This window comes from Ictalurus furcatus, chromosome 16 (genome assembly GCF_023375685.1).
Source record: "Ictalurus furcatus strain D&B chromosome 16, Billie_1.0, whole genome shotgun sequence".
Taxonomy (NCBI): Eukaryota; Metazoa; Chordata; class Actinopteri; order Siluriformes; family Ictaluridae; genus Ictalurus; species Ictalurus furcatus.
The window spans coordinates 6,618,141-6,645,444 of record NC_071270.1 but is presented as its reverse complement, the minus strand read 5'-3'; the positions used below and the strand labels follow the sequence as shown (position 1 = coordinate 6,645,444).

General features: G+C 41.2%; 1 protein-coding gene across 4 annotated transcripts in view; it reads left to right on the top strand.

Moving 5' to 3' along the window:
* Positions 1-27,304, top strand: part of ttc28 (tetratricopeptide repeat domain 28) — a 238,946-nt gene that overhangs the window by 197,076 nt on the left and 14,566 nt on the right. For all 4 annotated transcript variants that reach the window (XM_053644552.1, XM_053644553.1, XM_053644554.1 and 1 more), the window contains 6 exons: positions 5,634-6,975; positions 8,496-9,019; positions 13,258-13,367; positions 16,733-16,862; positions 18,277-18,495; positions 20,157-20,325. In XM_053644552.1, the coding sequence (XP_053500527.1) occupies positions 5,634-6,975; positions 8,496-9,019; positions 13,258-13,367; positions 16,733-16,862; positions 18,277-18,495; positions 20,157-20,325 (2,494 nt within the window). The remainder of the gene's footprint in view (positions 1-5,633; positions 6,976-8,495; positions 9,020-13,257; positions 13,368-16,732; positions 16,863-18,276; positions 18,496-20,156; positions 20,326-27,304) is intronic.

Below are 27,304 nucleotides of genomic sequence, written 5' to 3'. Positions count from 1 at the left end.
GCCTGTTGGGAAATCAAGACATGATGGCTGGTTCCTCGGTCACTTTGTGCTTATATTAAATATGTTGAATGGTTTAATGGTCAATTGGACGAGCTCTTAACTAACGTGTACGCTCACTTGGCTGTGTCTGTGTAGATGCAGTCGGGACAAAATCCTGATTCGATAAATTTCCTTTTGCATTTCCTTTGCATTCTAACCACGATTGAACAAGTATATTAGATGATTACTTGGAGAAATGAAGCATAAATGATGATGATGATGATTGACTCACACCTCTGGGGTTGGGGGGTTCAAATCCCGCTTCCACCCTGTGTGCACAGAGCTTGCAGGTTCTCCCCGTGTTCCGGGGGTTTCCTCCGGCTACTCCAGTTTCCTCCCCTTATCCAAAGACATGCACTGAAGGCTGATTGGCGTTTACAGATTGTCTGTGATGTGATTGTGACCTGTTATGGGTTGGCCCCCTGTCCTCTGTGAGTTCTGCTTTATTATAATTATAGATTTCACTAAACTTTTGTAAATACTCGTATTGATTAAGAATCAGGCACTCTTGCTTGATAAATAAGGTTGACAGTGTATTATATCTTAATAGCATATTGAGACATATTTTGTAATAACATTTTAATAGTTGTCGACCGACAAAAGCAATTAGTAGTAGAGAAGACTCGAGCCAATAATGCTATAGTTTTGAAATGGGTCACTGTTTATGAACATATAGTGATTGTAATGTCAGATTAGCTGGGATTTGGTGGACAATAAATTATAATAATGAGGGCTAGATTGTTAGTCTGTGGTAATGTGGAGTAGAGTTATTTACACTGGCGTGAACACCCACAGTAATTTCCAGATCGACCAGTATGTAGGTTGTTGTTTTGAGGCCTAGTTCCAGGTTTCTATAGGCTATAATTCGTCTAGGTTTCAATATATATATGCAGCTAGGAGACATTGCTGTCAGTCAAAATGCAATTTACCGTTCCATTCTCCTGAAGCCGAACAAAGCTTAGCCATCTAGAGAATTCAATGTCAATACGTCTGCTATTTGTTTGTCTTCGTTTTCGCCTAAAGCTCTGCAGAGCACTAGAAGTCACATGATGGAATATAGCACCTTGTTTAATGCCTGGATTGTCAGGAGATGAGACAGGAAGTAGTGAAAAGGGGCAGGAGTGAAAACAAAGGAAAACAGCTCTGAGGCTATTGCTCTGTGGTTTTACCTCTTCTCTCCTCTGATTGTGAAATGTTGATTGAGAACAGAAGTTGCGAGGTGGTTTGATATAAGATGTAGCCTCCAAAAGAAACCTGTTACCTTACCTCCATGTAACTCCATGTAACACCACGTAGATTCCAGTAACTCCACATAACTGTTAAGAACTCCTGTTTTCCTTTCCGAGTGTGTTGGGATACCATACATGACTGCACAACCAAAGAACAGCAAAAACAGAGTTCATACACAAGGGAGGTGCTGAGTGCAGTCTTTGTCCTCATAAAATTGTCTTTGGCTGTGCTTCTTGGAAGAAAAACAGACAAAAAGTGTGTGTGTGTGTGGGGGGGGGGGGTTCCGTCAGACTCTCAAGAAGTATGCAGATGCTCCATGCAATTTAATAATGCAAATATCCTCCATAATTAAAGGTGCAGAGTTAAGAATTTAACATGGGTCGCAAATCGAATGAGAATTGGTTCGATCTTTCTTTGTAAAATTTGTCAAATCCGTGTCAGGGGAAGCTTAAAGCTTTGATGAGGAGTTAACTCTTGTGCTAATTAATTCATAACACGGCAGTGCTTCTGGAGAGACGATACTTCAAATGCGACAGCAGTGTAATGGGCTCAAATGGGAGGCTTGCTCTGGAAATAAAGAGTCATCCAGGATGGAATTAAAAGTGGAATACAATATGATGATGTATTACATTTAGGGGTTTACAGACATACAGTGTATAATATGATCTATTCCAGTGCGTTCAAGTCCAGAATTATTGGCAATTATTGTATAAAAGTGAATATTGCCCACAATGGTTCATGTTTTTTAATGCAGCATTTTCTCACAACAGAAAGTATGTCAAAATGATTGACGCCCCTAAAATAATCTGAATGAGCACGTATATGTTCAGTTTATATGTATGTATGTATGTATGTATGTATGTGTGTGTGTATGTATGTGTGTGTGTGTGTGTGTTAAATGTCACTTATTGCAGACATTTTATCCATTTTATTAATGGTTTCTGCTCATTCTAATGAAGGGTGCCAGTGATGCTGGAGCTGGCTGTACGTGACATTTCTGCATGGCCATCTGAAGCATAAATTCTATTTCATATTCTTCTATCATGTGGAGCCATAGCCTGGGGCATGCTGTAGTCTTAATGTGCGTTTGAAGGAACTGCCCTACTCCAAAGTCCTCCAGAGCTGCTTAAAGCCTCTCCACGGCTGCAGACAAATGAAGCTGCTCAGCATTTGTATTCTTCCACTTGCGAGTTGGTGCGTTTCACCTTGTTCAAGCGGTTTTGATGTTCTTGTTGGCCTCTGGTGAACTTTTGAGCCCGCTTTACCTATCTGCTGTCCCCCTGTCTCCAGATGTCAATCTCTGGAGGTTTTACTCCTGTGCCGCTGTAATCCTTTAAAGGAGAGACACTTTTCACTTTCCAGCCGTTCATCCTTCTTACGTCCCATACATACTGCCGATCGAGCTGCAGTGTATGCTAGTGAAGATTGCTGTGTGTTTAACGGTAATTTAGCATATTTGTAGCCTTCAGTGTTAGTTTTTAATGCATTTGCATATTCAAGTAGAAGCAATGCAGAAATATACATGATTAAGGATAGTATATATATATATATATATATATATATATATATATATATATATATATATATATATATATATATATAAAATACACACACAATATTAGACAAGAATTAAATCACTGTTTTAAATATTTTAGAGGTAAGCAGTGTGTCTCTAATACATAGAGTAAAATAAAATTTAAAGATTTTTTTTATTTCAATTTATCAGCATTAACAAAATAATTGGAACTTCTACCTCCATGGATCTTTTGCATGAGTTACAGTAGCTGTGAAACAGTATGCCTCTTGGGATACAAGCTACAGTCATTGATTTGACAGTGTTCACTGTACCTTACAGTACATGCTGTGGACATAACATTAGCAAATGTATGTCCAAGACCAGTCGTGCAGAAACAGGTCCCTATGGGCTTCATGAGTTGAGCTTTTACCACAGAGATACAATTCTGAGAGTCTGGCACATTTTGCTGAGAGGAGTCCCATGGGAATCCTCCTCAAACCAGCCTCTAACGTGAGCTTTCTCTTTCAACTGAGGAATCACAGGGTTAAGTAATAATGATTGGTCACAGAAAACTGAGGGCCATTTGAAAGAAAATATTTGATGAAAAGGTGGTATAATGGGCCCTTGGTGTCCAGGTTTTCGGTTGGCACTGGCACTAATTGGATTTACCACATGCTGCTAATTTTGCTTTGGCTTACTCTGATTGACAGTGAGCAGATGGGCGTCTATTCCCTCCATCCATTCGTATGGCCTCTTCCACCTCACGCTCACTCATGCACACACAGTGCTGCTGCTTCCAATGTATAGGGACCCGATCAGAGTGGTACGAGGAACGTCATGGAATCGAGAGTTTTCGTGGAATTGTGAAAATATATCAGAAATGTGCAGAGGTTTGAGATTATTAGATGTTTTGTCATTCTGTAAGTTTAGGAAATATTGTTTTTAAAAAATCTCAATTTGAACGGAAGTCTCTGGAGATAAGGGTCCAAAAGTTCTGCAAGATTCAGTCTTACTACAGTCCCAGGATTCATCAGCAGTGGCTTCAGTAGATCAGTGGCCAGTAATAAAACGTCCATATTTGCATGCAGTTTCTGCGGTGCTGCATTTTACTGTAATTGCTTTGAAAATAATTATCAGGCTTATTAACTGAGAACTAGAAACACATGAGGTGCAACACCGTGCACTCCAGGGTTCCCAGTTCGATCCTGAGTGCAGGTTATTGTCTGCATGGATTTTTGTGTGTTCTTCTCGTGTCCTTGTGGGTTTCCTCTGGTTTCCTCCCACCTCTCATAAACATGCCAGTAGGTGAATTAGCTACACTTTAATTGCCCCAAAGTGTGAACGAGTGTGGTCGTGGCACCCTGCGATGGACTGTCATACTGTCTAGGGTATATTCATGCTTCACGCCTTGCTTCAGTGTTCCCGGGATAGGCTTCAGATCCACTGCAGGATAAAGCAGACTATAGACATATTCTACCCAGACATCCTTCACTAGAGTATGTTGTTGTTGATGTGTGACAAGTCCGATAAAGGCATCAGCGTGATTGAGTTTTTATGGAGTGCCCTAGTGTCAATGTGCTGTTGGTGAGCTAGTCTGTGTGTAAATTCAGTTTTATGGGTATTCCGTAAATCTCTCCAAAGGTATGTTTTTTTAATGTAATGGAGGATGAAGGTACATGCTTCATGTCGAGAAACTCTGAGCAGAAGTTTGTTCATAGCACTTTCAAGGCTACGATCAACACTCAAGGACACACACAGTCACACTGGAGCATGCACCAAATATCCAGTGGCTTACACAGCACATCAGTGCAATCTGCTAATGCCTAGCCATTTAGACAGCACTGGCTCCTCAGTCCCTATAATAACTGTTTTAGCTCTGTGTGACTATTTCTGCATGATTTTCCCATGGCTTTGGGCTCCCCGGGGACCGAAATCATTTTTGGTTAGTACAGATATACTGATTTTACAAGCGTCGCAACCAGCTGCCCACTGTTAGTCCTACACCCGAGTCCTGTTTTCCGCTCATCCCAGCACTTTTCCTGATCCATCTGCACTTAACAGATGGCGCTCTGGGTTAGTGGAAGAAAAGAGGCGATATGAGCATGCTGGGATCTGGAAGCCCAATCTCATGAACCTAATATTAATGTCTCCCACCACTCTTGCACTCAAACCTATTTTCCACTGTACATATTCATTAGTCTTCCCACCACTCGGCCTCACTACTCTAGCCACAAGATCCCATCACGCGCTGAGAGCAGAGGGCCAGGATTTCGGCATCCCAGCGGTAATGATTATTTTATGGAAAAGTACAAAGACAACAATGGGGATCTTAGGAGTTCTCCCAGGACACACAGAAGTTGAATGTTTTGGATTTTTGTTTTTTGTTGTTTTAGCTCAAATTCTCCATCCTCTGGGTATGAATAGCTTTGGCATGAAAGGCGCCGAGAAGAAACCGAGCTAGACCTTGATTATTCCAAGATATTTTACAAACTTGCTCTTCAATTATTAAACACACGTTGCTTGAAACTTGTTTTTGGCTTTTTGAAAGCTACTTATGACTTGAGATGTACTCGTATCTCTTCCCACTGAAGATTGCGTGATGTTTGCCCAGGCTAACTTCCCGCACGGAGACTGCGAAACAAGCAACTAAACCTGAACCTCTTTTCAGATGTTTCAGCTTTCTTTGATTTGATTAGATGTTAAGAAAAACATTTGGTGTAATCAAACACAATTTCAGTGCTAATTTTTACAGTCGTGAAATTGAACGAACACGTGTTTACACAGAGATTGCTTTTGTTCTGTAGGTCTTAATGATAATTGATCAGCATCATCTTTCTCTTCCATATAGGAATCATCCACCAGATGAAAGGAGATTATGAGACGGCTCTGAAGCTGCACAAAGCTCACCTCTCCATAGCTCAGGAGCTGAATGACTATGCCGCCCAGGGCAGAGCTTATGGCAATATGGGCAACGCTTACAATGCCCTCGGTGTCTTTGACCAGGCTGTACGCTACCACCGGCAGGAGCTTCAGATCTCAATGGAGGTTAACGACCGCGCATCACAGGCCTCCACCCATGGCAACCTGGCTGTTGCGTATCAGGCCTTGGGGGCACATGACAGAGCCTTGCAGCACTACCAGAATCACCTGAACATCTCTCGTGAACTCCGTGACATCCAGAGCGAGGCCCGCGCGCTGGGGAACCTGGGGAACTTTCACTGTTCACGAGGGGAGTTCCCACAGGCTGTGCCCTATTACGAGCAGTATCTACGGCTCGCACCAGACCTGCAGGACATGGAAAGTGAGGGCAAGATTTGTCACAATCTGGGCTATGCACATTACTGCCTGGGAAACTTCCAGGATGCAGTCAAGTACTATGAACAAGACCTGGCTCTGGCCAAAGACCTTCATGACAAGCTGAGCCAAGCCAAAGCTTATTGCAATCTAGGCTTGGCTTTCAAAGCTCTAGGTGACTACAATAAGGCTGAAGAGTGCCAGAAGTACCTTCTGTCCTTGGCCCAGTCACTGAACAACTCGCAGGCCAGGTTCCGTGCTCTGGGAAACCTGGGTGACATTTTTATTTGCAAGAAGGATGTTCCTGGTGCTGTGAAGTTTTACGAACAACAGTTGGCACTGGCACATCAGGTCAAAGAGCGGAGGATGGAGGCCAATGCTTATGCTGCTTTAGGTGCTGCCTACCGGATGCTACAGAAATATGACAAAGCCCTTGGTTACCACACTCAAGAGCTGGAGGTTTACCAGGAGCTAGGAGACATCCAAGGTGAGTGCCGAGCCCATGGGCACCTTGCAGCTGTGTATATGTCTCTGGGCAAATATAGCATGGCCTTTAAGTGCTACGAAGAACAGCTGGAGTTGGGCCAACGACTAAAGGACCCCAGTGTGGAGGCCCAGGTCTACGGCAACATGGGTATCACCAAGATGAATATGGGTGTGATGGAGGAGGCCATTGGCTACTTTGAGCAGCAGCTGGCCATGCTGCAGCAGCTCAGTGGCAATGAGGCAGTGCTGGACCGCGGCCGTGCCTATGGTAATCTGGGAGACTGCTACGACTCGCTGGGCGACTATGAGGAGGCAGTCAAGTACTATGAGCAGTACCTGTCTGTGGCACAGAGTCTCAATCACATGCAGGATCAGGAGAAAGCCTACAGGGGGCTGGGCAACGGACACAGGTAAGATGTTTTTGTTTTGTGTTTTTTGTTTTTGCTAAGTATGTGTAATGTAAGATGCTTAATATAAATCATTGGCTAGTTGTCACTGAATTGTGCAGTGCAACTTTTAAAGAAAATTTTATTAGATCCTCAAGGATTCGTTTCAGATTAGGGTTCAAATTCCATGGTTGATTTATTATTAAATACGGCGACATAGCAACGGTACTATACGTAACACTGTCACACCACCATGCCCATTCATGCATACAGTGAATACACATCTATACTTCTTGGACTATCTGAATTTGTTAGCAGCACAGGTGCAGTTACCACAAGACCAAGGTCTGCGCAGCCACGCCTATCTTCTGTGCCGTTATGGCAGTCTTAACACATCATACCACCCATCATCTTTAATTAACATCCAATCATCTGCTTAAGTGCTCCACCACCACCTCAGAGCCCTCTGTACATTCTGCTTACCCCATCTTCTTTCTGGTATAAAGTATATTGACGTGGGGAAGGAGTTGATGAATGGGCTTCTGCAGTGGCTGATGGGAAAATGCTACCAACTGGGGAGTTGTAACAGCTGAAGGTAGAAGAACCCATATTGGGTCTACAGTATACCAGTTCCAGTGAAGCTATCATTCATCAAACACCCCCTGTCGTCCTGCTCCAGCCCACAGGAAGGTAAATTACATTGTCAGCAGGGACAATGCGCCAGGTTTTCCCCCACTGAGAGAATGCTCGCCCTCGATACTCGAGACGCATCCAACAAGAGGCTCATTAAGGCCAGACATTAAATGCTGTTTGTTTCATTTACATCTGACAGTACTGATGGCAGTGTAATTCCAAGTGACTGCACCACAAGGCGCAATGATGCATGGCGTCTTAAATAGCAAATGTGTCCCAGCAGCCGCCTTGGATGAATTCAGTCAGGCCTTCTAATTCCTCAGAGACAGTGTTGGATGATGTTTTCCACATAAACCTGCAGAGATATTTTTCTCCCAAAGGACTCCAAATTATGTGGTGATAGGCTACATTTCTTATTCCGAATATAGCTTTGCCTAGTGTATCACCTATCCCATAACCTTTTATTTTTCAAATAATTCATCCTGGTCATGTGTTATGAGGTCTTGTGAGACTCTGGTCTCTTCATACTGTGAAACTGGAGCAATATTGCTTCTATAATTTAAGTTTTGGTCTTTGATTTTTCCTCTTGTTATTAAAGGTTCAGTGAAGAGTACATTTTTGCTACTTATCCTACTTAGTGTTCTGATCCTACATAATAGTGATGTTTTGTTAAAATTGTACAGATTCGTTTAGCAGTTTTCACAGCTTCATTAAAGCATTTTATTGCATTGAAAGGCAACACATTTTCCAGTTACCAGTTATCAAATCAATCATCCTATTCTCCAACCAACTTATAGTCTGATATGAGTAAAGGGGGCAAAAAGCCAAACAACAATTCCTGGACCATCCCATTTCCTTTGACGTAATGTAACTAGTTATGTGTGACTGATGTGCTCCTCCAATCCCTTTAGGGCTATGGGCAACCTGCAGCAGTCGTTGGTGTGCTTCGAGAAGCGTCTGGTGGTGGCTCATGAGCTGGGAGAGTGCAACAACAAGGCACAGGCGTACGGAGAGCTGGGCAGCCTGCACAGCCAGCTGGGCAACTATGAACAAGCTATCTCATGCCTGGAGCGCCAGCTAGCCATCGCCCGCGACAACGCCGACCTGTCCCTGGAGGGCCAGGCCAGCTGCGGCCTGGGTGCTGTCTATCAGCTCATGGGAGAGTATGACACCGCATTGCAGTTCCACCAGCGGGACCTCCAGCTCGCTGAGGAAACAGGAAGCGCAAGCTGCCAGGGCAGGGCGTACGGCAACCTGGGTCTCACTTACGAGTCGTTGGGCAACTTCGAGCGTGCTGTGGTGTACCAGGAACAGCACCTGAGCATTGCTGCACAGACTAATGACCTGGCAGCCAAGACGCAGGCCTACAGCAGCTTGGGACGCACACACCACGCCCTGCAGAATTACTCGCAGGCTGTCATGTACCTGCAGGAAGGTGAGAGAGTGAGAATCAAAAATGAAAAAGAATTTTACCTGAACTACAGCTAACTAAAAAAAAAAAAAAAAAAGCATATCACTCAACACCTTGCAGATTGATGAAATAGAGGCTATCATTAACAGGAGGATTTGTTCTCTTTCATAATTATGACTATGAATAAGCACAATCTTTTTACCTCAATCCTGTCAGAAATCCTGATGAATCTATTCGTTATACCAAACATTACTCCTGCTGAGATTTATTCCATTTGAGAGCAGGCGGGTAGGATGGAATCTTATTATTGTAACCATAACTTGAAAAAAATGTTGCTGTAGGCTAAACATTGTTGTGAGATTATTTAAGGAGGCGTGTGACAAGTTCCATTTTGATTTTGATGTGTTCACCCTCTGCTGTTCTCTGGGTTTTTTTTTTTTTTTTTGTGAATATATCAGGAGGGACTACTCTGCCTTCTGATTGGGGTAGAAATTAAATTGCTTATTTACCACTTTGCCTGAAACTGTCTGAACTCGTGAACTCGAGTTCCACAGAGAAAGTTTGAATGTGATGGAAATATGGCAGACATGTGCGCATTTGGTAGTGCCACTGTAGGGTTCATAGGCCCATATGTTGAAATTTGGCCACAGTACTTCCTTCTGGATTCTGCTTTATGTCAGCAAACGTAACACAGTTTAGTCTGAGGGTCCTGAAGTTTATCCTGCTTTAAACTCACGTAATTATCATGCCGTCAATAAGTTGGATCAGGTGTGCAATGGGGAATGTTTTAAACTAGGCAGAGCAGCTTGCTTTCAGGACTTGTTTTGAGAACCTGGGATAGGTTCGCCCGTACTGCAGTAGGAGTTTATAGCTGCTAACCGTTCAACCACAAGCTCATTGACAGTTCACACTCTCAAGCCACTCTCAAGCAGTCATGCTCACTCATACTGTAGATTATTACAGTATATGTCGAACTTAAGGAGCTGCTGGTGGTGGAGGAAATGGGGGGGAGGGGGGGGAACTGTTTGTTCCCAACAAAGAGAGCGCCTGCTTCCCAAAGAATATCGTCCCTTTGCCTGACAGCCAATTAGCACAATGTGGCCCCTACACGTGTGTAGAAGTGTGATTGCATGTGCGTAAAAGACAGCAGCTGTAATTAAAACTGTGTAGTGCACAGAGCCGTGCTCTTCTCGTGTAAGAATGTGCAAATGGGATTACTGTGGGAATGGCCGCCTACTCTTTCCATGTGTCCTCACAGTCCATGCGCGAATGCGTGCATGTGTCCATTGTTTGCACATTTCTGAATTAGAGCTGCGTTCAGTACGTGTGCTTGTCCATTACAGCCACATTGATTTGTAGAGTCTATAAAAAGGTTTACTTGTTGTGAGACTTGAGCATGCACCGTTGTTTGGTGAGGGTCTGAGAGTAAACAAATGTTAATATAATGCTCGCAAGCTAGCACGGACACTGGAGTGCTTCCACGTTGCTATGCACGTCACTCCTTAGATACACTGGCTGTAAGAAAATCACGCAGATAAGGACACAGAGTTTTGGGACTGGATCACTGCAGCATACATCGTCCGCCCATACAGGTATACTGAGCACTGTGACATACATTTCATGTATTCAGGGTCATCTATTAAGTTCTTCAATACAGCCACTAAAGCTTTCAACCTATTCAGGTGAATGGCTAAAATGAACAGCTAATAATAGTCAATGGATTGAAGAAAGCAGATAAACACACTGACCGTTCTAGCCGTGTTTCTCAAATTTGAGAAACACTCTCAGGTCAGACAGTACAAACAGAGAGATGGAGAAGGTGATTACATTTACATTTATTCATTTAGCAGGTGCTTTTATCCAAAACGACTTACAAACGAGGAAATACAAGCAAAGCGATATATCAAGTGGAGAACAATACGAGTAGTGCTACTATACAAGATTTATAATTGAATTCTAGAGAAGCAATGTGCGCAGAGTAGAGGTGTAAGAGCCAGAGTGAGTTTAAAAAAAAAAAAAAGATAATGTGGGGGTTGGCATTTTAGGGGTTAGTTACATGCTCATGGAAGAGGTGGGTCATTAGCTGTTTTTTGAAGATAGTGACGGATTCCGTGGTCCGGATTGATTAGAGGTTGCACTGATTGGAAAACCCATCTTCGAAAAGGTGATTCCATTCTTTAGGCTCTCGACACAATTAAATTTCAATATCGGTGCGACCTGCCAGGACCTTTGCAAGCTATCCGAAGGAAAGACGAACAAAAAGGTCAAGGAGAAGGGAAGAAAGGGGCTGTGGCGTGAGAGAACGTGGTTCATGGTGAGAGCGATTCTGAGTAACAGCCATGAAATACAGGTCTGAGTCTTTGTCTCAGGGAATGGTGTATAATATGGTATAATCCATCAAATGAATGAGTAAATAAATAAGTTTATATAGCACCTTTCACATATGGAATACAGCTTAAATTGCTTTACATGTTACATTGCACATCCAACTCCGCATGTGGCTCACAGCCTTGTTTCATCTGACCTATAATATTGAAACAGCCCGTAGTACCTACTATTCAACATTTTCAGACTGTCTAGTGTTCAGCGCACGTGGGCTCATATCTCACTGAGCTGAAACGCTGGTTAAGGCCACCGCCTATCTGCTGCGTATGATGCAACTTGGACGTGCTTCCGAAGTCGATTCATAAACAAGTGGGGTTTTGGTGTGTAGTACGATTTGGTGATTGACTCCCAAAATGTGTTAGTAAGAGTAGAGACTTTAAAATATCTTGGATAGCGAAAAGACATGGTTCAGTTCATTCCAGCTCTCTTAAGGTCCCGCCACAGCATCTCAATGGGATTGAGGTCTGGACTATAGCTTGGCCATTCCAACACCTTGATGTTTTTCTTTTAGCCACTTAGATGTCGATTTGCTGGTGTCCTGTTCCATGACCCGGTTTCGGCCCAGGTTAAGCTGCTGGACAGACACCCTCACATTTGTCTCAAGAATATTCTGGTATAAATTGGAGTTCATCGTTGTCTCAATGGCTGCAAGTTCCCCAGGACCTGTAGTTGCAAAACAAGCCCAAACCATCAGCCCTCCACCACCGTGCAGTTGTTATGAGTTGTTTGTGGTGATGCGCTGTGTTTGGTTTTCACAAAACATATCACTGTACATGATGACCAAACACCTCCACCTTGGTCTCATCAGTCCAAAGGATATTGTTTCAGATTTTATGTGGTTTGTTCAGATGCAATTTTACGAACCTAATATGTGCTCCGTATTCTTTTTATTGCGAAGGGGTTTTTTCTTAGTCGCCCTTTCATGAAAGCCATACTTGTTCAGTCTTTTTCTGATTGTGCTGTCATGAACATCAACATTTAATGTTCTTACAGTGGCCTGTAGGTCACATGATGTAACTCTTGAGATTTTCTTTATATATCTGAGCATTAAACAGTCTGAGTTTGGACTGAGTTTACTGGGACGCTCGGTCCTGGGAAGATTGGCAACTGTCTTGAAGGCTTTCCATTTGTACACAGTCCTTCTCACTGTAGAATGGTGAATTTCTAATTGTATGGAGATGGCCTTATAACCCTTCCCAGATTGATGAGCAATAACAGTTGCTGATCTGATGTCACGGCTGATATACTTTATTCTTGGCATGATGTAGATACACACCCGAGTGCTCCAGAACACCAAACTGCCAAAAGTTCTGCTTTTATAGAGGTATTCACACTTCTTGATGCTTAATTAATCTTGTGCATTTCATCATTAACATCATAAACTGCTAATTACTCTCTTATTGTTTTTGGAACTTCCAAGGGTGTGTTTATTTTCCCCCCACCTGGTTTCTGAAAGGAAGAACTGACTACATATTGAAATCTGTTGTTTTGTTGTCACCTGAGGCTGTGGGTGTATGTTTATAGAAGTTGGTGAGGACCACACAATTGTTATTTAGGCCCTGATAAATAAAAACATAGAATTGAAGGAGTGTGTACTTTCTTTTTCTCGTGACTGTATTGAAATATGATTAGCAAAATGTATTTTGACAGTTTTTTTTAATGTGTTTGGGTGTTCTTGGTAACTGAGACAGGCTGACAGCTGTAACATACTGTTCATTTTTGATCTCGCGTTTACACCTCTAAATACTAAACAAGTTAGAAAGATGGTGCAAAATAGCAATGTTTCAAAATGTCAGTTATATCTCTCTTTATTTCTCTCTCTCTCTCTCTCTCTCTTTCTCTCTCTCTCTCTCTCTCTTTCTGTGCATCTCTCTCAGGTCTGCGTCTGGCGGAGCAGCTGGGCCGGCGTGAAGATGAGGCCAAAATCCGTCACCGTCTGGGCCTCTCACTGTGGGCCAGCGGTAACCTGGAGGAGGCCCAGCACCAGGTACACACACACACACACACACACACACACAGATGCACACAAAGAGAAGCAGTCTTGTGATCCGTTTGGCTCCACTGAGTTGACTCAAGTGGCCATAACGCTACTCAGATAAAATGAGATCTTCCCCGTGTAATGACCGTCCTGTAGTCACAGTGCCTGTGTGTGTGTGTTGTGAATCATTGTGGAATTGTCTCCAGCACTGCCGTGATTTTTAAAAGACACACTACAAGGCAGAGTTTGACGAGCGGAAAGACGAGCTGCTCCATACCCTCCCACTTAGTCCCTAACTGATCCAGTGCTCTTGGTGCATACACTCAGCACACACCCCCTGTCCTGTCTGTAAAGCGCCTGGGTTTGCTTTATTTTGTGTTGTGGAACACTTTTCAAGCCGGTCCTCCCTCGGCCCTCCTTCGCAGATGTACACAGCTTCACATTAACTTGACCTGTTCTGGCTTTGGTCCGTTATCCATTCGGAGCTTTTTAGGATTGCTTTCTTGCCGTTTGGTTTTGGATGTCACTGGGTCGGACAGGGTCGCCAGAGGTTGAGATTGCTTTCAGGCTGCTTTGGTTTCAATTTTCTAGCAAGCCAGATGGAGCTGCGTTGGCTCTGCAATCGTCTAGTCCTGCCTAGTAAGGATTGGAAGAGCTCCTTAGGGAGCACTGTGATTCTTGCATATGACGACATTTCTTTTTTCCGTCTTTTTTTTTTTATTTTATTTCTGGCAGTGTCGTGTGTGTGTGTGTGTGTGTGTGTGTGTAAGATGACAGTGTAGTTACTTATGTACTGAGTGTCTTTGGGGAAAGTGGCTATGTTGGAAGGTAATGTGTTTATATCATTATGCAGCCTGACTGTAAATGAAACATTCTTGTCGGTAGGGACGGATGTCCTTAAGCTGTAGCCGAGAGGGTCATTACTCTGTTCATCTGTGAAAGCTGCCGTCAATCACAGAGGCGCGCCTTGCATGAGTGAATGCACAAATTCAGAGGAGACATCCGCACTCGGGTTGTTAATGATTAATAGATGAGCACTTAATTGCAGTTAAGAATCACATTATCAAAGTATCTCAGCTTGAATGTTAAAATCGAACAATTCTTGATGTTATAATCAAGCACTTTTTTATTTATTTATTTATGTATTCTTGGTTCGGTCATGATTTCTATATATAAGGGAGAGTAATGCAATGATAGTGTGTGTGAGGTAGGGCTGGGCGATATATGGATATAGTATCATGATAAATGATATCGCGATACACTTTTCTGAGAAATCATTGGTATGGTGATGCATTTTTTAATTTTTTTTAACATTTTTAATAATTAAAAATTAAATGCTACTGACTGGATGCCTGTAGGCGTACTGTAGGTGTAAAAGTATTGTCAAATGCAACGTTTTTTGTTTACTATTGTTTTGCAGACAGCTTGTTAGCTTAATTATATATTGTGTTATGCATCGTGTATCGTAGAAATGTCCTCATGTGTTGTGATATGATTATTTTTGGAATATTGCCCGGCCCTACTTTCGTTCCGGCAGTGCTAACAGAGGACAGCATGCATGTAACTGGAGCTAGGAAGCTCAATTCCCAATGCTGTTGAGGCTGTCTGGTTATCTTGACTAGTCAGTGAGGTAACCATTAATGTTTTGTGTTTGTTTTTTTTTGTTCACGAAACTAGTTTGTCGCTAATGTGAGCTTGCTATCTAAACTAATTTTCCAGTACCGGCGAGTTATCTTGCTAACCTGGATAATTAATGGGTGCATTTTCATTTTTATTATACATGTTTACGTTGACATCACGGCATTGGTGGCCTTATCAGGTTTTCTGTTAACGAGTGATCGATAACCCTTATCGAAACATTATCTAGTGTCAATCATTAAATGTTTACGTTGAATTATTTCTGCTCGGTTGAGCAATTATGGTCTTAATTTGTAGCTCGGAGCTACATTTTCTTATTAAAGAGAGAAGTTAGCGGTTGTGTGTTGTGCGGACGTCGCAGGGAGACGTTGCTTAACGCGGTTACAATGGCGTTTGATAGGAGAATATTGAGAAAATTTCAGCGACCTCGAACATAACGTAATCCACCATAAAATTAGCTCCAGAATGCAATGCAACTATACAGTGCAGTTACAGCATTGTCTCGGCTAGATAGAGTGATGTCACTGACGGAGGTATTGCCATAAAAGTTGAAGCAATGGAATGCTTTTTTTTTTTTTTGGAGTAGTGTGTGTGTGTGTGTGCGCAGTGTTTCTGAATGGGCCTAAGACGAAACTGGAGGAATTCCACTGCATCGTTGTGTGTGTTGAGTAATGTAAGTAAAGCTGTTGCTGCCTCTGCATGTGCGTATGTTTGTGTCTGAGACGGATGGATATCTCTGGGCTTGGCTCGTGCAGATCACAGGCAACGTGGGAGTGTGTACGTACGTGCGGGTTTGTGTGCTGCAGGAGCATTCCACTCTTAATTGATTGCAGGCTAGTCTTGGCGGATGCTGACGAAAGAAACGCTGCATTCCACTCCCGCAGCTCCACTAGGCAGCGCGCGCACACACAAACACACACACACAACTCAAACACGCTTTCGTCATGCACCCCCATCTCTAAACACACATAAGAGCAGATCCAGACTTTATAACGAAAGCTCTGTATAATCGCCAGAATACACGCACACACAAAAACACAGTCTACTACTCTGACATTTAGTGTTCCTGCGTCTGTCTGTCTGTGTGTGTGTGTGTGACACCATGGCTCCATCTCTCTGTCTGAGCAAAGGAAAGGAATAATTATAGAGAAATAGTGCGCCATTCACACCGTACAGACCTCCTTTATTCATCAGGCTAAATGAAAAACAGACCGGCACTAAAGCGCAAACAAACAGCAGCCTATGTCTCGAGCTCTGTTCACTCCGAAACTTCCTCTTACAAACATCCCTCTTTCACCTTTTTTTAATTATTATTATTATTATTTATTTATTTATTTTATTTTTTTTAAAAAGACCCCATTATCAAGTTTAAACGACCGTCTAAATCGACAGTCAGCTCCTGTTTCGCGGCTCAAGGTTTTGTTTCTGAGAACGAGGTGTATTACGTGTCGTATCTTATGAAAGAAGGTGAGGGAGAGGGAAAGGGAGAGGACATTCCCTTGCTGCAGAATAACTGTTGCAACATGGGAGCATGCGTTTCTAGGCGTAGAGGTCTCATGCCACCTGCTGTTCGGTGCAGGGAACTGGAAAAGTGCTCTTTTGAGGTTTCCGTGACATTTTTTAGTATCGTATCTTTCAAAGCACATGCTTTTTAAACAAAATTATTGCTCATGCGAGCTCTTATACAGTAAATGCTGTGTAAATATATATGTGTGTTCTTTCCTCTCCTCCTTTAGTTGTATCGTGCCTCGGCTTTATTCGAGACCATTCGCCACGAGGCTCAGCACAGCACCGATTACAAACTGTCCCTGTTCGACCTCCAGACCTCCTCCTACCAGGCTCTCCAGAGGGTCCTCGTCAGCCTCGGTAGGCATCGTTTCACGTCTTCTCTCTTACCAACTTTAATCTTAAAACTGTATGACGGTTAGTTCGCAGCACCAGATGCGTCACTGTTCCAAAGACGTATACCTGTGTATAATAAAATTCATTTAAATATTCATCTCGGGTACTAATTTTGAGTATACATTAACATTTATATAAACATCCAGCACTGTGCCAGTTCCTAACCTTGAATTATATCCACCAAATGTCTCCCAGCCAACAAATACGGCTTCGTTACATTTGGTCTGGAATAACAGAATATGTTCGGAGATTTCTCACGACGTTTAGTTGTTTCGAATTCGGCCGTACTTTTATAAAAAAAAAAAAATAAAAAAAAAGCCATTATTATTATTTTTTTTTTAAAGGTTTTTCTATACTGTATAAAATATCTGAATAGTCAGCATGGATAAGAAAAGCGCATGATGCGTTTCATGTGAAAGATTTAATAAAACATCGGCGATAGAATGCAAATCACATGGAAGGGCGCTTCTCTGTGAAGTAACCTCATTAAATCTAAATAAAGGGGATGAAGCGTTTGCGCTATGTAATGTTATTAGGCGTAATGCAGGCTCATCATAAATTCATACCCTTTCCAGACTCATGAACAAAATGTTTAATCAAAACGCATCTCAGTTTTATCGATCAAAGACTGCTTTCTACTAGCAGATGTGCTAAATGCCTAGCATGTGGCATCAATCTCATCACTGGATGCAGTCGGAACACTCTTATTCACGTGTATTCGTTTTCCTGTACATGAAGCGCATGCTATGTACATCGTATGTCTCCGTTTCTTTCATGTACATTAAACGTTAGAGTTATTGTCCAGAGATGATGTCCAGAGATTTGACCTGGGATAAATGACCAATCAGAGAGACGTGTAAAAAGATAATGAAATGAAAGTGAAGATATATGTGCCTTTAGTTGCTGTCGCATTTCCTTCATCTTTTATTTTTCTCGCAAGTATGAACACACACCTGCCACCGCCGAGATCCCCAACCATATAAAAGGTGTTGTGTAAATATCGTTTGAATTGCTAGTAATTGCGATGAACATTTCATATAATGCGTGTTTAATAAGAAATCAAAGGGGATCTCCTGAGACATCCATCGCTAAGTAGTGAAAAGAACATGAGGCTTTATTTGTTTCTGGGAAAGCATCCAACCAGCGCATCATGCTCACCTGCTGTACTAAGCGTCCACTCCAAGGGCATCTACAATATATCATATAATACAATTATATTTCTGTAACACCTAAAGAGAAGGCCAGGGTCAGTAGGTTCTGGCAAAGAGCACGTTCACTGGCAAGTAATGAACAGAACAGAAGGGTGAAATGGGCTGCAGGATGCTGATCCCGTATCAGCATGGCTACGGTGTTAATGTGAGTCTACGACTGATCTCAGGTCACCACGACGAGGCGTTGGCAGTGGCAGAGCGAGGCCGAACACGGGCATTTGCTGACCTGCTCGTGGAACGGCAGACGGGCCAGCAGGATTCAGACCCGTACACACCCGTCACTGTGGAGCACATCTTGGACACGGTGAATGGTCAGCGAGCTCTGGTGCTCTACTACTCAGTAGCAGCTGGTTACCTGTACAGCTGGCTACTGGCCCCAGGTTCAGGTAGGAGAACAAGCAGGAGCTGTACTGATTTGTGAACATACAGGCTTGTGTTATTTTGGTGATGAGCTGTTCTAAGAGACTGGTGTGCTGTACAGTTTGTTTTTGCTTTTGGCAAGGGTTCATTTTTTTCTCTCCAGGAAATCCAGTGTATGATAAAGAGATTTCAGAAATAAGAGTCTGTGATCAGTGAGGAGATGGATGTATAGATAAATTGAGTGGATGGATGGATTGGGTGCATGAATTGATAAAAGGGCGAATCTGAGAAGAAATGGGTGGGTAGATGGATGGGGCAGGTGAATAAATGGGTGGGTGAATAGATGGGTGGTGGAATGCCATGGTTGGATAGGGTGGGTGGATAGAGAGATTGGGTAGGTGGATAGATGGATTGGATGGATAGATAGATGGATTGGATAAGTGGGGAGATGGATTGGATGAGTGGGGAGATGGATTGGATGAGTGGGTAGATGAAAGGTTGAATCTGGGTGTACATTGGTCAGGAGATGGATGAGGCAGGTGGATAAATGGGTGGGTGAATAGATGGGTGGTGGAATAAAATGGATGGATGACTGGGTGGGTGGAGAGAAGGGAATCTAAGAGTAGGGGTGTGGACGGATACAATAGGTGGATAAATGGGTGGTGGAACTGATGGATGAGTGGATGGGGGACTGGATAAGGGGCATAGATGGGTAGATTGTGGGGTAGGGGTTAGATCGGTATATTGGATGAGTCAGTGAGTCATTTGGTGGATAGGAACGATTGATGATTGGACTGGTTGGGTAGGTGAGTGATTGGATGGGTGGGTTGGTGTGTCTCTGTGAGGGAGCCAGAGATGTGAGACAGACCCAGTACATACAGTTGGATAAACAAGCAGAGCCCTAGTCTGTAGACATGCTGAGCCCCTGTCTGTACACACACACACACACACACACACACACACACACACACGCACGCTAACAAATCTGTAAGGATTTGATTGTGTTCTTATGCTCTGTCTGGCACACACACACACACAGACACACACAGAGCTGATCGTTTTGTGTGAAGCAGCCATATCCCTCACACCTTCTGTTCCCCGCAGCTCACTGTCTGCTGCCTGCTGCTTGGCGGTAACTAGTAAAAAGCTGTGAATTAACGCAAAGTGGCAGTGCCACCTGCCTCCCTATTCCTCACACATCCTCTCCCTAAGATACACGCACATATACACATTCACACACATTCGCATTCTCACACACATACACACACAGAGTCTGAAACAGACATCTCAATATTATACTGACATGCACACACAAACAAACACTCACTCCAGAGACCCAGCTGTAGTGGTTTATTTTATTTTCTCTGACCTTGTTCTACTTCTCTTGCTGCAGCTTCTTACAAGATGGACTTTGTCCTTCAGCACAAAGACTTACTACTTGAAGTTTGGTGTTTAAACCAATGGAAGCAAGAATAATACATTATTTAATCAGTCGTAGCTCTGAAAATCTATTCATGCGTTTTCTGCCTCTTATGTTATCCATGACCTTTAAAGCCAGTAGAATTACATGGATTGAGCCAGAGAAAGTACACCACAATGCATTTATTTATTCTTCCTACATAATATAATAAAATGACCTTTTGTATGTGCACATATTGCAGTAAATCAGTTCCCTGTGCTTTTCCAGGAATTCTCAAGTTCCACGAAGTGTACCTCGGTGAAGGGGCTTCGGAGAGCGGGCCATCTGACTTCCAGGAGGCTGGGGCCGGGTCCATGCAAGGGGGTGGAGCCTCGTCCCTGGAGCAGCACATTGCCAATGCAAGAGAAGCACTTGGAGTGGATGCCTACTACAGCAGGTGAGCACCCTAGACAATTTGGACAGTGTGGCACTGTCCAAATTGAGACTATGGCTGTGTTCACTTGTTACAAAGTTGCAGTGACACAAATATGACTGTCTGCCTTAATATGAAACAGATCTGATGCTCTGATACCAAAGCAATGCATTATTTAGAAATTATGTTCTCAAATGCAATAAAGAAACTGAGGCAAGTTTATAAGGTTTCATGGTGGAAAAATCTTGTTTTTTGACCAAAACAGGAAATGAGGTTCTGTCAGATGTGTAACCTCGTTGCACTTCTAGGATGTAATGTGACGCTTAAGCGTCAACAAATGATTATCTAATCTAAGTTACTTCTGACCTGAGGAACACTGTGTTCGATTTTGCATGACAAGTGCACGATCATTACCCACGTTGAGGTCATGTAGAGGTCGTCTTTACTGCCTGAATGTGTCCAGCAAATATTACTGATTATTTGACTGCCCCTGACTAAGGGAGCACAGCGTGACTCCAACAAAAAGCACTTGAGATATAAACTAAACTCAAATCAATATTCGAATAGTGAAAATAGAGGGAGGAGGAAGGCAACGTGATGAACCCCTACACAGCTATTCCAGTATGAATCTGTGAGCATTCAGATAAATTCAGATGGATGCAGTCACATCAGATGGTGGTAGTAAGTGCAGCAGGATGGAGTGTGTTTGTGTATGTGCTGGACGTTTAGCCCAGAGGGACCATTTCTCACCACACACACTGAGAAATAAGCAGTGACAGCTGGACAGGGGGGCATCCGGTCTCACTGATAAGTTAGTGACCTAAAGTACACAGGTTTATTTTAAAGCGGTTATCTGCGGAAATTGCCTTTTCCTGTATTCTGGTGGTTTTTAGACTTATAGATAGTTGCAGGTAGATTGAGAAACTGAAACCTAGTGCAGCATGTTCAGTTTAGTAGTGACATAAAATCTCAATTTCTTATAATCCAACGGACCAGAGTCAGTTATTCTTCTTATACCACAATCACCAAACCTCAAGACATTGTTCAGATGTTTTATTTATTTTTTTTACTTTAATACGCTCTTGTGTGTGGAACTAATTTATTACGCATCTCATCTCAAGCCTCCGTTGCTAATTCCAAAAAACGTAATTTTAGTGCAAGTAATGGAGGCTTGAGCTGTTGATATTCAGTTGTTGGAGAGAGCGAGAGAGAGAGAGAGATCACAAGTTTTATTTCTTTACTTGGTATTCACTGGGGGAATATGGATATTAATCACTAGTGGACAGTGAAAATGAGCTGGGAATGGCAGAGGCAGAGAACTACAACCTTTAAAATATATAGAGTAAAAAAAATCACTTACTTGTGTTTCAGAGACTCATGCAGTTTAGCACATTTAAATGCTGCGGGTGATCCCAGCAGGTTCCGTGATCTGTTTTAATCCTGAACTTAGACCGAATATGAAAAAAAAAAAAAAATAGCGGCAGTGGTAGGGAGAAGAAAGGAAATATGGGCAGGGAGGCATAAAAAACTATTGAACAGTGAGAATTCCGTGCCAGTGTGACGTCGTTACATCAGTGTCACAAGATCAGGGATAGTTGTACCCTCGCGAGAGCATTAGTGATGAGGTGTGAAGGATTTTCCCACTAAACTGCTCTTTAATCGCAGTCTTTTTAATTTATTGCTTGGGCTGTAATCGCTGTAGTGATTTCCTTCCTATTCATTCAGCCTATATAAGCTCACCCATTCAGCAGGGAGAAATGGAGTAGAAAGGGAGGGCTGAGGGTGAATTAGCTGCTCCTGACTCTGTCCAATCCTGCTTCTGTCTCTGACAACCACATACTATTTCACTAATACTACACAGCCTGCTGCCCAGTTAGTATCTGATGTGTCCTGTATGAATTTAAGTGCTGATGTTTTGGACTAAACTAAATAAATCTACTAGTCTTCTCTCTCATTATCCTGTGCAGCCTGTTTATTCACTAGTTTCGTTCGAGGCAGTGAACAGAACAGACAGACAGATGGTAAGGAGATGCAGGCAGATGGTAAAAATGCAGCTAAATATACTTTGATAGTCTGAAAATGTTTAAGGCGACATGAAGCCAATTCTACAGTCATCCGAGTTATTTAACAGTGTAGCCTAAAACAGTACTGAAGCTGGAAATGTCATTTGTGGTCTGTGTATGTAGGCTGTTAACTGAAGTGTGGTTTGGCACATTCTTTGCTGCACAAATAAAACCGCTGAAAAACAGTGATGTCCCAAAACAGTTTTTGTCTTAATGATCAAAAAGACAACTTTTTGACTATCTTTTTTTTTTTTTTTTTTAAACTACTGGTTGATTAGTAGAAATTAGTAGTCATGTAACATGTATCATATTCAACGAAAACAATTCAGAAATATTAGTTCATGAACTATTGCAGAATATTTGGTGTATTCTGTGTATAAGTATTTTCAGTGGCAGATAGGTGAAAGAACCGTTGTGCCATATTCTGTAGACCTGAGGCAGGAAAAAGCAGCTGGTGTGAAACTTTCTTCCGAAAAGCCTTTGATTTGTCCTCTGAATATCGTAAACATTTTCACTAACATCCACTGCATTATTAAGACTTTTTTCAAGCATTTCATTCTTAATTACTCATTACAAATTTGAGTAGTAGTAGTAATAAAAAATAGTAACAGTAGTAGTGAAAATAGTAGTAATAGTAACAGTAGTAGTACTAAAAAAGTAATAGTAACAGTAGTAGTAAAAGTAATAAAAAATAGTAACCATAGTAAGAAAAAAGTAATAGCAACAGCAGTAGTAAAATAAGAATAGTAACAGTAGTGATAAGAATAGTAACAGTAGTGATAAGAATAGTAATAGTAACAGTAGTAATAAGAATAGTAACAGCAGTAATAAGAATAGTAATAGTAGTGATAAGAATAGTAATAGTAACAGTAGTAATAAGAATAGTAACAGCAGTAATAAGAATAGTAACAGCAGTAATAAGAATAGTAACAGTAGTAATAAGAATAGTAACAGTAGTGATAATAGTAATAGTAACAGTAGTAATAAGAATAGTAACAGTAGTGATAAGAATAGTAATAGTAACAGTAGTAAGAATAGTAACAGTAGTGATAAGAATAGTAATAGTAGTAGTAAGAATAGTAATAGTAGTGATAAGAATAGTAATAGTAACAGTAGTAATAAGAATAGTAACAGCAGTAATAAGAATAGTAACAGTAGTAATAAGAATAGTAACAGTAGTGATAATAGTAATAGTAACAGTAGTAATAAGAATAGTAACAGTAGTGATAAGAATAGTAATAGTAACAGTAGTAAGAATAGTAACAGTAGTGATAAGAATAGTAATAGTAGTAGTAAGAATAGTAATAGTAGTGATAAGAATAGTAATAGTAACAGTAGTAATAAGAATAGTAACAGCAGTAATAATAGTAACAGTAGTGATAAGAATAGTAACAGTAGTAGTAAGAATAGTAATAGTAGTAGTAAGAATAGTAACAGTAGTAATAAGAATAGTAATAATAACAGCAGTAATAAGAATAGTAACAGTAGTAATAGTAACAGTAGTAATATTAACAGTAGTAATAAGAATAGTAACAGTAGCAGTAGAAGTAATAAAATAGTAACAGTAGTAATAAGAATAGTAATAGTAATAGTAGTAGAAGTAATAAAATAGTAATAGTAGTAATAAAAATAGTAATAGTAGCAGTGAAAACAGTATCAATAGTGACAGTAGTAATAAGAATAGTAATAGTAACAGTAGTAGAAGTAATAAAATAGTAATAGTAGTAATAAAAATAGTAATAGTAGCAGTGAAAATAGTATCAATAGTGACAGTAGTAATAAGACTAGTAATAGTAACAATATTAATAATAACAGCAGTTGTAATAAAATAGTAACAGTAGTAGTAGTAGTAGTAGTAGTAACTAGTGTAATTTTGGTTATATCCTGTGAATGGCTCAGTTCACCCAAAAATGTTAACTTAACTTGTAAAAAATGAACATGCGTCACGCTCATGATCGAGCCAATTAATATTATACAAATGAGATCACACTAATTGCTTCCCATTCATTGACTTCATTCATTGTCAGATTCATTAGTAGTTTTTTGGTTGACTCGTCCCTTTAATGAAAACATGGCTATGTGAGTAAATAATGCATGTTATTTGTTTCTTCTACATTCTTTTTTTTTTTATCATTACCAGATAAATCATGCTTCATTTATAGAGCTCTTAAGCAAATTCATTTCAACTCAGACTGTTTCATCAGTTCTGAATAACTGCATATTTTCAGTATGAATACGTAGATCTGTGCTGTTATTGTCAGCTTTGACATGCTAATTAAACACGTAATTCCAGCAATCCGCACACATCTGCTGTTGTTAGTGTTTATTAGGTGTAGATGAAAGCATTTTGGCGGTGTAATAGGAGCAGATAAGAGCCAGTTAACCCAATACAACACAAAATACTCATCTTATCTGCTCTAATCAGAATTAAAGTGTTTTCCTTTTTCATTACAGCTAATCAGAGAAATTTATTTCCGTGTCTGCTTGCTGCAAAATGACTCGCTTGTAATTATCTCTGAGTGTACGTAGTATTTTCATCATGTGTGAAATTGTTTCTGTATTTCCTCAGTGCATCTTAATGTATTCTGAGCGGAGCAACATGATACATTCAATAGCTGCATGCATTTTCCAGATGTTGAGAGGGAGAGAAAGTGAAAGTGTGTGTGTGTGCGTGTAGGTTTGTCATTGACCTTTTATATATACAGTGCCCTCCACTAATATTGGCACCCTTGGTAAATATGAGCAAAGAAGGCTGTGAAAAATGTTTTTAATTTAAAAATGTTTAAAATTATTTTAACTTTTGATATTTTGTCCAAAAAAAATTCACAAAAATACACTGCTCTCATGGATATCAAACAATTTGAAACAAAATACAGGTTTATCAAAAGAAAAATCTTTGTTAATTATAGGTGTGCAACAATTATTGGCACCCTTTTAATCAATACTTTGTGCTACCTCCCTTTGCCAAGATAACAGGTCTGAGTCTTCTCCTATAATGCCTGATGAGGTTGGAGAATTCATGGCAAGGGATCTGAAACCGTTCCTCCATACAGAATCTCTCCAGATCCTTCACATTTCGAGGTCCACGCTGGTGGACTCTCCTCTTCACTTCACCCCACAGGTTTTCTATGGATTTTTGGATCATTGTCCTGCTGAAAGATCCAACCACGGCCCATTTAAAGCTTTCTGTCAGAGGCAGTCAGGTTTTCATTTAATATCCGTTGATATTTAATACAGTCCATGATGCCATGTATCCTAACAAAATGTCCAGGTCCTCTGGCAGAAAAAACAGACTGAAAACATTAAAGAGCCACCACCATATTTAACCGTGGGCATGAGGTACTTTTCCATATGGCTACCTCTCTGTGTGTGTCAAAACCACCTCTGTGTTTATTGTCAAAAAGCTCTATTTTGGTTTCATATGATCGTAGAACCCGATCCCATTTGATGTTCCAGTAGTGTCTGGCAAACTGAAGACGCTTGAGTTTGTTTTTGGATGAAAGTAGAGGATTTTTTCTTGAAACCCTTCCAAACAACTTGTGGTGATGTAGGTGACTTCAGATTGTAGTTTTGGAGACTTTCTGACCCCAAGACGCAACTAACTTCTGCAATTCTCCAGCTGTGATCCTTGAAGATTTTTTGTCCACTTGAACCATCCTCTTCACAGTGCATTGAGACAATATAGACACACGTCCAATTCCAGGTTGATTCATAACATTTCCAGATGACTGTAATTTCTTAATTATTGCCCTGATGGTGGAAATGGGCATTTTCAATGCTTGTGCTATTTTCTTATAGCCACGTCCCATTTTGTGAAGCTCAACAACCTTTTGCTGCACATCACATCTATATTCCTTGGTCTTATCCATTGTTATTAATGACTGAGGGAATTTGGCCTATGTGTTACCTCATATTTATACCCCTGTGAAACAGGAAGTCATGGTTGAACAATTTCCTGTTCCTAGTCACCCAGGTGTACTAAACAATATCAATGGGAATATATTTCAAATATATTTTTCTCATATGAATTCATAGGGGTGCCAATAATTGTTATACACCTATATTTAACAAATATAAACCTGTGTTGTGTTTGCAATTGTTTGATATCCATGAGAGCAGAGTATTTTTGTGAATTTTTTCATAGTCACAGCCTTCTTTGCTCATATTTACCAAGGGTGTCAATATTAGTGGAGGGCACTGTACGCATATGATTTTGGTGAAGAGTGTGTGTGTGTGTGTTAGTACACATAGCAGAAGGAATGCACAGGGCAGTTGTGGCTGAAAACGCAGAAGGATGTTTTTCTCTTCAAGGCACATTGCAACCCCACACACACACACACACACACACACACACACACACACACAGAAACAGGAGCCATGTGCATTCTTCCCAGTACAGTCATCATTTCCTCACTTCTCTTCTCCTTTTTCGTAGCTTACGTTGGCGCCTGGTACTTTAGGAGCAACCACTATGTGCACTGTCAGCACACATAAACACACAGATATTAATCTGAGATGGCGATATTTCACTCACTGAGGCTCCCCACTGAGCCTTAATAGAATTTAGCACATTAGAGAGTAAGTACTGGCTAATATATTGCTGCTTGCCTGAAAGTAGATTTGCAGTTTCTGTCATTGCGCAAAACCATTTTTTCTATAAAGGTTTTCTGTCTGTTAGGGCAGTTGTGGTGGTAATGAAAACCAGTTAACATCCATTTCATTTAATACAGGAAGTAAGGAATAAAACATATGGGTGTGCTGTTAATCAATAATAGGATGATATGATGTAGGAGAAAATAATCAATAATAGGATGGTATGATGTAGCCCAACATGAAGTGGAGCTACTGTTCCCACCCTGAAGTTGATTATTTTCCAGTGACTGCACATCCCGAAATGTTTTACACCACTTATACCACTGCAGTATATTGATGCTTCCAGC